The sequence below is a fragment of the Tripterygium wilfordii genome, chromosome 18 (genome assembly GCF_013401445.1).
Source record: "Tripterygium wilfordii isolate XIE 37 chromosome 18, ASM1340144v1, whole genome shotgun sequence".
NCBI classification, from domain to species: domain Eukaryota; kingdom Viridiplantae; phylum Streptophyta; class Magnoliopsida; order Celastrales; family Celastraceae; genus Tripterygium; species Tripterygium wilfordii.
The window spans coordinates 1,123,537-1,138,212 of NC_052249.1; the positions used below are offsets into that span (position 1 = coordinate 1,123,537).

At 38.9% G+C, this 14,676-nt stretch overlaps 3 protein-coding genes across 9 annotated transcripts; 2 read left to right on the forward strand and 1 right to left on the reverse strand.

Annotated features, from left to right (window-relative positions):
* The first annotated feature begins 451 nt into the window (after nucleotides 1-451).
* LOC119984835 lies at nucleotides 452-951 on the forward strand. The gene has a single exon (XM_038828967.1). It carries the CDS (start codon nucleotides 512-514, stop codon nucleotides 734-736), a length of 225 nt encoding a protein of 74 aa, XP_038684895.1. The 5' UTR covers nucleotides 452-511; the 3' UTR covers nucleotides 737-951.
* Nucleotides 952-1,822: 871 nt separating this feature from the next.
* Nucleotides 1,823-8,806, reverse strand: LOC119984339. 2 transcript variants are annotated; one of them, XM_038828236.1, is made up of 9 exons: nucleotides 8,670-8,806; nucleotides 8,050-8,114; nucleotides 6,815-6,980; nucleotides 5,564-6,522; nucleotides 4,965-5,138; nucleotides 4,716-4,832; nucleotides 3,505-3,684; nucleotides 3,367-3,413; nucleotides 1,823-2,449 (listed from the first exon to the last, which is right to left on the reverse strand). In XM_038828236.1, the coding sequence occupies exons 2-9, from the start codon at nucleotides 8,095-8,097 to the stop codon at nucleotides 2,071-2,073; spliced, it is 2,070 nt and encodes a 689-aa protein (XP_038684164.1). In that variant the 5' UTR covers nucleotides 8,098-8,114; nucleotides 8,670-8,806; the 3' UTR covers nucleotides 1,823-2,070. The 2 variants fall into 2 exon arrangements, with proteins under 2 accessions (XP_038684164.1, XP_038684165.1); XM_038828237.1 differs by lacking the exon at nucleotides 8,670-8,806 and adding an exon at nucleotides 8,491-8,509.
* A 722-nt stretch (nucleotides 8,807-9,528) lies between these two features.
* LOC119984342 (protein WHAT'S THIS FACTOR 1 homolog, chloroplastic) lies at nucleotides 9,529-14,454 on the forward strand. 6 transcript variants are annotated; one of them, XM_038828244.1, is made up of 3 exons: nucleotides 9,529-10,887; nucleotides 12,671-12,792; nucleotides 13,622-14,454. In XM_038828244.1, the coding sequence occupies exon 1, from the start codon at nucleotides 9,634-9,636 to the stop codon at nucleotides 10,831-10,833; it is 1,200 nt and encodes a 399-aa protein (XP_038684172.1). In that variant the 5' UTR covers nucleotides 9,529-9,633; the 3' UTR covers nucleotides 10,834-10,887; nucleotides 12,671-12,792; nucleotides 13,622-14,454. The 6 variants fall into 6 exon arrangements, with proteins under 6 accessions (XP_038684172.1, XP_038684171.1, XP_038684173.1 ...); XM_038828243.1 differs by having other exon boundaries at nucleotides 12,680-12,792; XM_038828245.1 differs by having other exon boundaries at nucleotides 12,680-12,792; nucleotides 13,628-14,454.
* Nucleotides 14,455-14,676: the final 222 nt, after the last annotated feature.

Here is a 14,676-nt window from a genome sequence, read left to right on the forward strand (position 1 = left end):
ATATATGCTCATATACACAACTGATATTTAGTTAGGATTGGGTGTCTACTGCTGTTTTAATTGATCTGCAAGTTAGGTTTAGATGTTCCATAACCCTACCTGCTGACCTCCTAATTTTGGACTTCAAAAACACCCACTTAAGGATGTGTAAAGAGACAGAAGAAAAGGAATATTTTCTGACATTCTGCATATGTTTAAATCTATATACACATATATAAACAAGAAATTATATGAAGATTTGATGGGTACGTCATATATTCAATGAACATATGTAGGAATTGATGATATGGGACAAGATGACCCCTCAGTAGGGAAGGGTTGGATGTGAAGTCCATGTCAAGGTTGTTTGGCAAGGAGACAAGCTAATATGCCTGCTTTGTCATATTCTTTGACCAGTTTGGCCTGGACCATTGTCCCAACAATGGACCAAAATTTGTCACCCACCACATATTGCTTCCATCCTATCTCCATTTCCTCTCCTTGTATATGTGTTGAGTGTGTATATATATATATGAGTGGTGTAGGAGGCTCAACAGTTCATCAAACCACAACCCCAGTTCTTGCCATACTTCACACCAAAAGCTTTGTAAATTCAAAAATGGCAGCAAGGACATTGTCGACGAGGAGCTTGAAGCTTCGATCGTGGCAACGGTGTTCGAAGCAGATTAGGGAGCAGAGGGCAAGGTTATATATTATCTGGAGGTGCACTGTCTTACTTGTGTGTTGGCATGACTAACCATATCTTGCAATGGAGAGTTGTCAAGTCTTGGACATAGAAGCTGCAATGCTTTGAGGATTCTCCAGTCAAAACAGTTTCGAGTTGAGAAATAGAGAAGTTGAGGAGTCTGGACTCTGCAAATCTCCAGCTAGAGTTCATGTGTAAATTCTATATACATACAAGCATGATAGATACAGTGTGATGATATAACAACTTTCAGCACAATTTCACAAATTGACTCAAATAACTGTTGAATTTTGATTCTTTTGTTTTGTTTATGCAAGTAGTGTGGGGAACTCGGACTTGGTATCTCCAAATCGAGTATATGCCTTAACTAGCTCGCCTGAGGGGTCGTTTGGCCTGCTGAATTTTGATCCTCCAACACCACGAAACAAAACACTTCACTCTTTCGGAGCACTAAAATACGCAGCTCTCACTCATGGACTCATGACATACATTGTGCTTTCTCTACATCTAACCTCGATGAACTAGCTTTTTTTGGTCAAAGGTTTTACATCCAGCAATACGTGGAGTAACTCCCGATACAGCAATAAAAGCAAGACGTGTAGACAGATCGACTCCACGTACTTCTATAGGATCCACACAAAGAAAAACACTCGCCATTCGTTGATTATTAGGGAAATCTCGAAAACGTCCAGGTCGAAATATAGTTTTCAAATTATCTCTGTATCCATCGATCGGGGGGAAGCTAACAGGTGTGGCAATGACCGGTATCCGTTAAGTTCTGATGCCATAAGCAACAAGGAAGAGACTCATAAAATGACAGAGACAAATAGAGTTTTTACACATTTTCGTTAACTCATGAACATGATTTATATAGATACATCGACTCATGGTCACTACCATAATCAAGAGGGTGACTGTTTGAAGGGACATCCCTAAGGATTGAACAACAGAAACAAATTTCCGAAGCAGGATCAAAGGCAGGCTCAGAGTGACAAGGATTAACAAGATCCAAATGACATCCATCATCTACCACAAATATGAAATATCACAAGAAATATCAAGCATGTTCTGCTGACACGATAACAGTTTCATCAGTTTCATGAGGACACAAATTTTCCACATTTATCGCTAGGTAACTAGTAGAATATAGCTAGCACTAGCAGACGCCATTTATTTATTTATATCCATCATCCATGCTGTACACATAAAATAAAGAACCCAGGGTAGCTACCAATGGCAGCTACAATTATCTGAAAAGCTATGTAATAGCACAATCCTCTTAACATTGTCAAAATCAAAATCTTAGGATAAACCGTTCCAGCACTAATGTGTAATGAAACCTATATGGAATTTAATTTTCATTTACCATCATTCATCTATATAGTTCAGTTGTCCTGCAGCAGGTCTGTGTCCTTGTCAAAGATATCCCATCCATCATCGAGAAGAGCTCTGCGGTCTGGACTAATTATTTCCTCTTCATGCCTGCACCCTTGTGATTGGGCATCTATTGAATTAGTTTCCTCTTCATGCCTGCTTCCTGATGATTGGGCATCTGTTGAATATGTTGGGCTTCCCTTCATCGGTGACTTTGAAGTTCCATTTTTTTCGGATAGGAGGACAAGTTCCATGCTTTTGACAGACGATCCTGAAGATGCTAATAGGAAACTTGTCTGGCTTGAAGAAACAGTTTTGCTTAATGGAACACGTTCATCAAAATTCTCTTTAAGCAACCTTACATCCTGACAAATAACAGAAATTTCTCCTCTGCAAAATTTAACCCAAAAAAAGAGGTGAGAAAAGAAGTACGCAGAACAAACAAAATTTCAAATATTACCACCTGAAATGCCAAAGAACTTCATTTTCAAACTTTTACTCTATCAACTATCAAAGGATGAGATAATAGGTGGATAATGGGGCAATTGAATGGTAAACAACAATAAAGGAGCTTACTCCTGCGTACGAGGCTCCTGCAGTGGAGGTGGGGACAGGGAGGGCAAGAACTAAGCAGCATTGTGCACGCATAGCGCAAAGATGTTTCTAGAATTGGAGCGCATGACCATTAGGTCACAGTGAAGCAACTTTGCTACTAGGCAAATGGTTCACCTAATATCACAAATCAAGACTCCTGCCAAACGCACTCTATCATTCTAAGAGCGTGACCATCCAAAATCATTCACTTCTCAAATCTCAATTACAATAAAGGAGATCTTGATAATAACCAAAACTTAACTGCTTTTAACCACCTAATCGACAAAACAGAACTCATAAGCTCAAAGAAGAGAGTGTGAAAAAACTGCATTCCTCAGCAAAAGCTCACTGGATGATCAGAACACATAATTTCATCCCACATTCATGGGGTTTCAGGGGTCCATGGCAAGCATGACTATAAAAATGAACAGATATGCATGTCCATGCACCTTTTTGTGCATCGGCAACCATACACAAAATTAGTTGCTACATCTATGCAAGGTTGAGAGGGCAGTTCATTGTGACTAGTTGAAAACTGCATAATGCTAACAGGCACACTATACATGTTTTCAGTTATCAGTTGATCATAGGAATCCGCCGATCAAACATTTGTTAGTGAGTTGGTCATAGATAGAGAAACAGTAAGAAAACATGGAAATAACTAAACCCAAATTTCATGTTATCTGTAACAATATCATAAGAAAAACACTTACTGCAGTGCATCAACAACGTGACCTCGGTCAATAAGAAACTCCCGTAACTGCATGAAGCAAATTTAGAAGAAGAATCAAGTCAAATTATTATTAAATAAATTTTATAAATAATGCACCACATGCTCAAACATTTCCTACCTTGGAGTTCTCCTCTGCCTCCTGCTGTAGAATCTTAGAATCTCGGACAACCATCTCCATAAAGGCTTCTTGTTCAGCTAGAGCATTTCGTGCAGATTCTACCTTTTCCAATTTTTCCAGCTCAGCTGCTTTCTTCAATTTCTCTGCCACAGAGAGTCGTGCTTCAAGGCTTTGATGCATCTGCAAAAAAAATTAATCCAGGAAATCAACTAAAAGCAGAAATCAAGCAACTCAGAATGTTCTCTCAAAATTCCAGAATTTCATCATGGATAAAATCATGGAATGCATTTTATCAGGTTTTTATTGGGGGTTCTTGTCTTTGAAGACATGATTATGTCATACACATCATGTTTGGTAACAACCATTTGCACTTAAGCAAACTCAGCGATCAGCTCCAAAACCAATTCTTGTATTGGTCCAGCCACACACAGCATAGAAGCCACTTCTTCTGTGGCTATCATGGATATGCTTATACTTACAAGCCACCCATCCCAAACCAAACACCAAAGGACCATTTAGGAGCAAGGTATCAATCTAGATGAATAAGTAAACTTGTTTTCTAACCTATGCATGCAATCGGATTCTGCATTTGAAAAAAAAATGCATGCAAGTGTTTGTATTGGACTCCTTAAACTAAAGGACAATCAAACAGCTATAGCTAATACACAAAAGTACCATTGCAGATACAAACTCACAAGTCACAACAAATTGTTTGTTGCTAAAACATATAATTTCTGCTCAGCATTTTTCTCATTGACACATAAAATAGGGAACTAAAACAGAGAATGTCATTCTAAAATATTGTGTTGTGTAGTACAAATCACTAAATCATGACCAAGAGACTTCATGTATACATGATAAACATTAAACAGCAAAGCAAACAGGAAATACTATCAAAACTCATCACATATATATAGAATAAGAAATCCAGAGTCTTACGTCTTTGATACAAAGGCAAAACAGACTGATATGAACATCCCACATCGCTTAGATGTGGGAGTTGTGAGCTATTAATAAGGAGGGCAAAATGTCTTCCTTAATCAGCCAACAGGTTTTCTAGGTAGTAGCCCATTGGGCCTGTTGGTTACAACCAGCCCATGTGTGGGTAGTGGTTGGGCATGCGTGGTTGGTTGAAGAATGTATGGGTGCGCGCTTGGCCTGGTTCTTAACATAGGCTATCAGCTTGGATGAATTAGCATTTAAGAGATTACCTCATCAAGAATAGCAAGAGATTTATCCCTTTCATCTGATAGGCTGAGCAAGCGAGCTTGGAGCTCTTTTAGTTCAGTAGCCAAAATTGCTTTCTCCCCATAAACTTCTCCTGCATGCTGCAGAAGAAATGAAAAACATCAGTTCCTAGGGTCATTCATTAATGAACCATACGGAATGCAGTCAACCAATTATATAACCACAAATAGAGGATGGTATAAAAGTTCATCCTCTAATAAATTATAACACACCATGTTATTTGTTTCCTTTGCATGTTCCAGCATTGTTTTTAGTTTCTCCACCTCAACAAGAATATCCAGTCCACCCCTCGCAGCGTCCTCTACAGCAGCTTCGGCAGCTTTCTCCTGCACTTCTACTTCTCTCATCATGTTCATGACTGATTCCATGGCAGCAAACAGTGTCTTCTGCACCAGTATTATATTGTTAAAATCAGTCGTATCAAAAAGATTCAAATTTGAAATGAAATACTAAAAAAATCATTTTCACCAAACTCGCAAAAGAAGAGAGAGCATTTCACATTTAATTACTTCTAAAAACGTTAATTTTCATTCCAGTAATTCTTCTTCACTTTTTCCCCCTTTTAGCCAAGTATTCAGTTCACTAGATCAAGAAATATATATATTTTTGAATGCACAACTTGATCAAGAAATATTTCAGCAAGCCCACCCAAATATAACCAAATAACTCGTCAAATTTTCATGCTGGACTGGCACAAAAAAAAAATACATTAATGAATAGCAGCGAAAATTCCAATTGAAATTGATGAAATGCTCAAAAACGCTGTTATAATAATTAAATTTAAACGTATAAAAGAATTAGGCCAATGCACCTTGTGATTCTTGGAAACTTCAATGATCTCCTCAAGAAGGTCAACTCTGCATATTTGGCCAGATCGAGTAATAATAATTTTTGCATTATCCTCCGTGTCCTTTTGTAAGACAGGGAATTCTCCATTTGGCTTCGAGTCAATAGAACTTCCTGCCTCCAGTTTCTCAAACTCATCAGTTGAGGCACTGGCATCAGCTTCAATGTCTACATGAGGACCACCACATATGGTAACCATTGTGTCTTCTTGAGGGGATGAAGGAACCACCTCTACCACAGAACTTTTTCCCTCCAGCAGCGTTCCATCTGAACATGATTTTGCTCGGTCGAGTTTGTCACAAGTAATCATATCGAAATCATTGGCACAGGGACCCTCAAAATCTTTCCACTCACAATGCAGATCCATCAGGTTGTCACTGACAACTGCTTTGTCCTGTGCCCAGTTAGTTGGCAGTTCATTGACACCACCTTCATTGGTCAAATTATTGGGCTTGTCCACTGACCCAGATTGATGACTGTTTTCTTGAGCACTCCCCAATAATATCAATTCCTCCCCACCAGTACTTGTACTTGACTTCCCATAACATGAATTGTAGAAAATTGTAGAATTAGCCAGTGCCGAATCATTAGTTGAACCAGGAACATGGGCACCAATGGAACCATCATTGTCATAGGGCTGTCTGGTCATCGATGTTACTACAGAAGAAGAGCCCACTTCTTTTTCTGCACCAACCGTTTGGCTTAACAATTTGCTTTGTTCCTCATGTTCATTTTCAATTGCAGAAGTAGTCAGTGCCTCATCATTAGTAGAACCAGTAAGATGGGCACCAACAGTATCATCATTGTCATATGCCTGTCCAGTCATCAATGGTACACTTGACGAAGTGTCCACTTCTCTTTCTGCACTAACCGTTCGATGCCTTAACAATTTGCTTTGTTCCTCATTTTCAGCTTCAGATTCCCCTGTAAATCCAGTATGAAGCCAAGATAACCCAATCAGGCAAATGAATTAGAACTTTTAGACAAAAAATTCATGAAACAACATAGAAGAAACACTATTTTCCATAAAACAAAAAAGGCACAAACTAGGAAATAAACGGAAAAGAAAAATCTGATTGCAAGTGCATTAACAATCATTGGAAGCCCATGAACAGAATAAGTCATGGCGGAGTCAAAAACCATATCACATTAGTTAACAGTATATGTCATCATAGACTTAAGAATTGGAACTCTCTAAGTAGAAGAAAAATATTACCTCCTCCATCAGATGTACCTACTGGCCTAATGTCCTCGCGAGGAGGAAAAACAGCAAAGCTCCTCTGAGACCAATACGGAATAATCTCTGAAATAACACTATCCACAGCAGCATCAACATCCTTAGAATGCTCAATAGCAACTGCTCTCAGCAAGCGCTTATCAATCTGCCGACAAAGGGATTTAATAAGAGGAGTATTTAAAGGACAAAACAGACACTAATTAACCATAGATCCATTCTTCTTTTAATGAATAGATCTGTACACTTGAAGGTGTTTATGGTAGATCACATTTTATTACATCATCATCCGAGCCTTTACCCCAAAAGTTTGGGGCCGGCTACATGAATCTATGAGAAAATTCAACGGGAATCCACTACGTATGTTCGTTTCCGCAATTCATTTCTGTCTAGGATTATACTTACATCAACACCTATTGAATCAATATCCTTTCTTACTACTTCAAGCCATGTTTTTTAGCTATTCCCCTTTGCTTCATACTCTCTCCTATACAAATACTTTATTCTCCACATCACCGCACCGCTATTTCTACGTTATTACATGCTCACACCATCTTAAATGATTTTCTCACAACTTATCTTCAATTGATGCTACTCCTACCTTAGATTGAATAATATCATTTTTTTATCCTATCTTCCCTTGTGTGGCCATATATCCAACGAAATATCCCCATTTATTCTATATGCATTTGTTGGATATATTTTCACTTAATAACCAAACACTCAGAACCATACATTATCACGGGCGTTAGTTGACCTATAAATTTTTTCCAGTAAATCTCTCGGTCGCATAAAAGTATAAAACCCCGATGCACTACTCCACTTTATCCATATGTTTTTAATCCTATTAACTATGTCTTAACTAATGTCTTCATCACCTTGGAAAAATCAAGCCAAGATATTTAAAACTTTACTTTTTGTTACTTCCCTTTCATCTAATTCAATTGTTTGTTCGTTCCCTTGTATGCTCTAACTAAACTTACATTTCTTTTGCATAAATAAAGGGAGTTTATTTAACTTTACCTCAACCCATTATGCATCTTCATATTTATCCCTTCTTTTGCATAAAAATAGGCATTTTTTCATTCTGTTTAACGGCTTCCGGTAGACAGATATTTAGCTAGCCATTTTACAGTCTTAAAATTTAAGAACTCAGAGAACTGCACAATGTAATGCCTCATCAACGCCAAATTAAAAAGAGGCAAATCTGGAATTACCTGTGGAAATATGTCAATTAATGATTGGTATACTAAATTGAAGCCCATATTGAAAAGCTATCAGTCTGCAGAGAACAAGTGCAAGAATCAAACTTTAAGCCCAAACATCCTTAATCAATTCATACGAATAAAAGAACCGTACGCAAAAGCAATTATATCAACAATAATACAATATTCAGAACACAAATAGTTGAGCCGATTCAAAAATATATTATATATTCTGTACAAAGTAACTAAAAATTGAATCCCTAATTATCATTTTTCAATTAATGACAGAAACAGTCAAAAGTAGCATAAAGATCAAACCCTTAAAAGAAGATGAGCGCATAAACCCTAATGGTTGCTAAAAAAGGACGAGCGGAATCAAATAAAACAACCGGAAATTCTTTAAATCCAAATCAAATAACTGTTAAATTGAAATGAAAAGAAAAAGAACCAAACTATTCCAGCCAACGAGAAGGGAACCGAAAAAGTCAATTGAAGTTGAACGGATCAAGTAACTCATCAAAGAATCCCCACTGGAAACAAGAAAGAGAATCGATAATACTATTTTCGCTTCTCTTGAATCCGAGTTTCTTCTCGGGAAACAAACAAGAGGGAGTGATGAAGGAAGCACAAACCTTTCCGGTATCGAGAGGAGGTGTAGATTGTCTTGTTAGAGAAGTAAACGCGAGATAGAACTGTAGGCGTATTTGTAGTGTTCGACTCGGGAGCTGCGAAAGCAAACTGGATTTAACGAGGACGCTAACACTGCTAAGAAAACGGAAGACGCGACCAAATAATTTGGCCCGGTCCAACTAACCTATCCCGTGCTTAGTCCGGCCCAAGTTTGAGTTTCGTGGGTTGTCCATGCCCTCCTGTTAAGTTGGCGGTTCAATTCTGAGTTGGCATCATTATTTCTTAAAGATTTTTGTTGGCTCTCGGTCCAATTAACCTATCCCGTGCCTAGTTCGGTCCGAATTTAAGTTTAGTGGGCTATCCAAAAGCTGAATTGTTGTCGGTTAAAAAAAATGTCAAGTAGGGATAATTTTGTATAGAGCTTCGGATTGCTTTGTGGAGTTTTGACTTGAGCGGGGTGACGTTGACGTCATGCCATTCTAAGTTGGCTCCATTATTTTTAAATAATTTACCTTAGGTCTCGGTCCAACTATCATGTCCCGTGTCTAACCCAGCATGTGTTTGAGATTAATGAGCTATCCAAAAAGCATACGTATGTTGCGTCATCTCGGTTAACAAAAAAATCATGTAGAGATAATTTTGTACGGAGCTTGGGAGTTGGGATCGCTTGGTGGAGTTTTGACTGGGCCATGCGACGCTATTGGGTAACTGACGTTGACGTCATGCCACCTGTTGGGCATTTGTTTACGTGGGCATGGGCCATTGAAATACATGTTTAGGGCCGTAGACCAAGCCCAAGCCCAACTTTCCATACACTGTAATTTAAGGCTTTTAAGCGCCTTGCCTTCACACATTCGTCTTCGGTCTTCCTCTGTTGTATGTTCGTTGTCGTTTTAAGGCCAAAACCCTGTCAACGGAAGAGGAACCCTGCAGCCTCACTCACGGACCTCTCGCTTAGAGGCGGATATGTTCTTCGGAAAACTCTCCATTCCAACATTCTTGCACAACCCAGACATCACCATCCACAGAAGACACGTTTCAAGTCTCAAGGTCGTATGGCGCAAAGATTCCAAACTCGACCAAGCCATAGAGAACGACAAGCAATACAAGCTCTGTGCCAGAGTCGTCAAGGAGGTTCTCAATGAACCTGGTCAGGTAATCCCTCTTCGATACCTCGAAAAGAGGCGCGAGAGGTTGCGTCTTAATGTAAAGATCCAAACTTTTCTTGCTCGTAATCCGGGGTTGTTTGATACTTATTATGATCGAATCAAACCCAAGTCCGAACCTGTTCCCTTTTTGCGGGTTAGTGATCAGCTTAAAGGTTTTCTAGAGGATGAGGAAAGGATTAATTTGGAACATGAGCCGTGGATTGTGTCCAAGTTGTGTAAGTTATTGATGATGTCCAAAGATAAGGTAATCAGTGCGGATAAATTGGTGCATGTGAAGAGGGAATTTGGATTGCCGAATGATTTTATGGTCACATTGGTGCCTAAGTATCCCAATTATTTTAGGCTAGTTGGGTGTCCGGGGGAAGGTAAGTCATTTTTGGAGTTGGTTGATTGGAACCCCGAGTTTGCTAAATCAAGAATTGAGCAGAGAGCTGAAGAGGAATCGAGGGCAATGGGGATAGGCGTTCGGCCTAACTTCAATGTTAAGCTTCCGCCTGGATTTTTTTTGAGGAAGGAAATGAGGGAGTGGGTTAGGGATTGGTTGGAGCTGGATTACATATCCCCTTATCAGGATGTGTCACATTTGGATCAAGCATCACGAGAAATGGAGAAGAGGACGGTTGGTGTTTTCCATGAGTTGCTTTCACTCTCTCTGCATAAGAGGGTCCCTGTTCCAATTCTGGGTAAGTTCTGTGAGGAATATAGGTTTTCGAACGAGTTCTCAAATGTGTTTACAAGGCATTCTGGGATATTTTACGTGTCACTGAAAGGTGGAATTAAAACTGCTGTGCTTAGGGAGGCATATAAGGAGAGTGAGTTGATTGATCGGGATCCTTTGATTGAGATAAAGGATAATTTTGTTCAGTTGCTAGAGAAAGGATGGCAGGAAAAGGCAGAGGTGTCAAGGATGCAAAGGGAAGACCTTAAGCAGCACATGGAAATGATGGCGGTGAGAAATCAGGATTTGGATGAGCAAGAGTGCAGTGAGCCACATTGAAACAGTTATGGTGATCAGGAAATGCAACTGGAGCAGCATAATTATGGCTGTCAGGTAAATAGAAGCCTATCCTTGGTTGCAGTGATTGTCATGTGAAGCGTGAGATTATGGTAGGAAGAAGTTTTCTTTCCTCTTTTACCTTTTGTATAAACCCTATTGGTCTTGAAACAATCTGGAGTTCACGGCCTCAAGGTTCACTGGATTGATAAAAGAATGGTTCCTTTTCAACAGGGAAAAGCTTATTGTTTTAGGAAAATTATTGGTTTTATCAATTTAGTATAATCCTTTAGATTTAAGTGATATTGCTAATTAGTGTTGTCACCCATGAACCATATATCTTTGCATGTTTCATGCAGAAATAATTCATGAAATTAAGTGTTCTTTACTTCTACCTTTTAGCTGGAGTTGTAGTGGTCTAGCAACACCTGTCTGTAACAATCAGTAAATCACCTAATTTTGCATTGGCTATCACACATAATGAACGAGAGAGAGATCAATTCGGAAACCATGTTCTTCCATAATATGAACTGAAAACCAACCACATACACTTGTTCATCTCTTCTTTGCTTTTGTTGATCGTTCAACAAGACAACCTAACTGAAGGAAACAAGAAATTTGTGAGTATGCAAGTATAAAAGGTAGAAAGAATTAGTCTTAGATGCAGAAAACCATTCACCTCTCTGCTTTTTCTTGCATATTTGCCTAGGTATCGATAACGCAAATGGAGAAAGTCAATGTTCTTGCGTCAATGTTCTTCATTGTGTTCTTAACACTGCCCATGATGGAGGGTGCTGAGTGGCCACCATCAGTGCCTCAGCAACCACTCTGTGTCTCCCAAGTGGCTCTAGTGAACTATGCATGTGCTATGCTGCCCATACCTCCAGGGTCACCTCCCTTTTCTCCCACCCTGGACTTGCAGGATTATGATCATGAGCGCAGAGGCAGTCAATACCATGGATCTGCCGTAGAACAGAATTGTTGCCGGTGGTTAAACAATGTAGATGCAGAATGTGTCTGTGCGATGTTTGTCCGCTTGCCCTCCTTCCTTGCAAGGCCTGCGCATGAGTACACTGTCATCGTTCATAACTCATGCAATGTTACTTACACATGTCAAGGGGGAGTAAAAGCATAATGAGAAAATGATCATGGTTGATTTATGTTATCCTTTGTCTATTGTGTTCCTAATAGTTTTATCTGCTTCGTGTTGTGATTCACATTGAATCTCTGATGTTACTTGTTGTTTCTTTCACTTATTACATGTTTGGTTGTCTTACATAGCCATAATAGGTTTCAGTGGGAAATAAAATGTAGCTTGTATTTTATTAGTAAACGGGGATTGGGATTCGTACCCTTACCCGGGCAGGGTAGCTTTTAGATGGCATACTTGTTAATCCAGAATTTTGAACGAATACTGTTATCTGGCAGTTTTGGCTTTTTTTTATATAAAAGTGTTACTTGTCTGGAGACAGGGTATTTTGACAAGTAATACTATGTGCATGTCTGCATGCATATTTTTTGGTAAAATGCAAACTTCTTTTTCTTTTATTACAATTATCAACCCCATCAGGGCTTTGTACGTTTTAGAACATTAGTGAGAGTAGCTACTCGGTTTGAAAGGTGGTGATAATGAGCTATTCATTCTTCATACTTATCCTAGATATGGAGATGTTGAAGACAGTATGGACTTTGTCCTGATACATTGTTACTCATTAAAGCCTTCATTTTTGCTGTCATCAATGATGCTTTACATTCATCAAGTTTCAGCATTTCATCTTTAGCCGCCGTTACTTGCTGTATGTTGGTCATGTTTTCAACTTGATGTTTAAAAGTCACTTAGATTATGCAGGAAGTAAAATGTTCATGTCGAAAATTGATCAAAAACTAAGTGTTGCATCAAAGGCCTTGTGGAACATGAAGGCTTATCTGCAGCGTTATTCCTTGGGGAGGCTTCAGACATTTGTAAGTACCGTTTTCTCTACAAAATTACCAATTTGGTCGATGAATTCTTTGGAAGTGTTATTTTTGCTTATGGAGGGGAATTACCGGTCTTACGGATTAACAAAACTGTGTTTTGATGGATATGATATTGGGCTGTGACAAAAAAGAGAGCTAATAAGTGACCAGTATTCTACTCAAATTTTGTACTGATCTGTTTAGTGCTAATTATTTTGAGTTGATTGTATGAAGTGCTAGTACATGACTTTTTTGCCATCCCTGTTAGACTTTGCGTCTTTTATCTACTTATTCCTTTTTAGTTTGACTTGGAAAGAAAAACTAGATTAGTTGCATAATTTTCTGGGATTTCGGTAAAATTGTCGCACTTTTACACTTGTAATTGATTGCTAATTAGATACTTGTTCTTTTAGAATCTTGAATGATGTCGCCAACTTTACTCTATAAGTACTTATTTTAAAGTGTTTGCCTTGTACAAGTAGTTCATACTTCATACAACTAAAATGTCTTTCCATAAGTTCTTTCTGGTTTGGTTGTAGGAACTGGGTTGGTAGAAACATCTGTAATAGCAGTCACTATACCACAAGAATAGTAATAGCTAGCCACACATAATCAGTGGGATAAAAAAATTCAGACTTGTACACTTCTACAATATTAAAAAAAAATACACTAACATCATTCTCTTGGTTACTTACATTTCTGCTAAACTAGAAACTCTAAATTAAAGGAAACACCAAGTTTATGACTTCAGTGTTATAAAAGGAATGCCTGGAAAAAATTGATACTCAGAAGGTCCTTATTTCTTTATAATCTTTTTCTTGATGCATCTCTGAAGCCGCAGGTACAGCTCAGATGGGGAGATGCGAGATGTTTACGCTAATGTTTCTTGCAGCCATCTCAGTGTTCTTGCCCAAAATGGAAAGCCAGGTAGCTCCACGTCCGCTTTGTTCCTCCCAGTTAGCCCTGGTGAACTATGCTTGCTCTATGCTGCCATCGCCTTATGCTCCGCCTTTATCATCCTCCCTTAACTCCTCTCTGGATGAGCATGACAATGGCAAGAGAAACATAAGTGGTCATGAGAACCGACACCATGACCGTGACGACGAGGATGATGATAATGACCATGATCATGATAACCACCACCACCGCCACCATTGTCACCACCGCCACTGCCATCATGACCATGATCACGAGCACGACCAAGACCATCACCATCACCACCACCACCATCACCATCATGATGACGACGACGATGATGACCACCACCATCATCATGAAAACCCTGTAGAAGCAAATTGTTGCCACTGGCTTACTGAGTTAGCTGATGAGTGTGTATGTGACATGTTAGTTCACTTGCCTGTCTTCCTGGCAAGGCCTGCTCACCAATACACTATCATGGTTGATGATTCTTGCAATGTCACTTACACTTGCGGAGGCCGAGTTAGACCATAAGGAGGTATCTTGATTCATGGATGATTTGGTTTAATACCTATTATTAACTTGAAGATGCAATTTGTAGTCAGTCTTTACATGTTCTGGTCTCTATCTCCTGCCTATGTTTCTATTACCTTGCATTCCTGAAAATAAATTGTATGCATTGTAGGTAAACTAAGAACTACCGATTGTGACAAAAGTTTAATCAAAGTTGGACAAATATTTTTGCAGGAAGAATAATTTACTCAAAAAATTGGCTGGTTGGACACTAACCAGTTACCAGTATAAGGTCACGTCATACTCCTTCCATATCTAAGACATAGCCCATATCCATTGGCCTAAGGTTTACATGACCTTTTCTTTCAAAAATATTCTCTCTCTTTTTTTTCCCCTTTTAACACTTTTGGCTCAAATGTTTAAGGTTGGATTCTTACTTATAAACTATATTATTGCTTT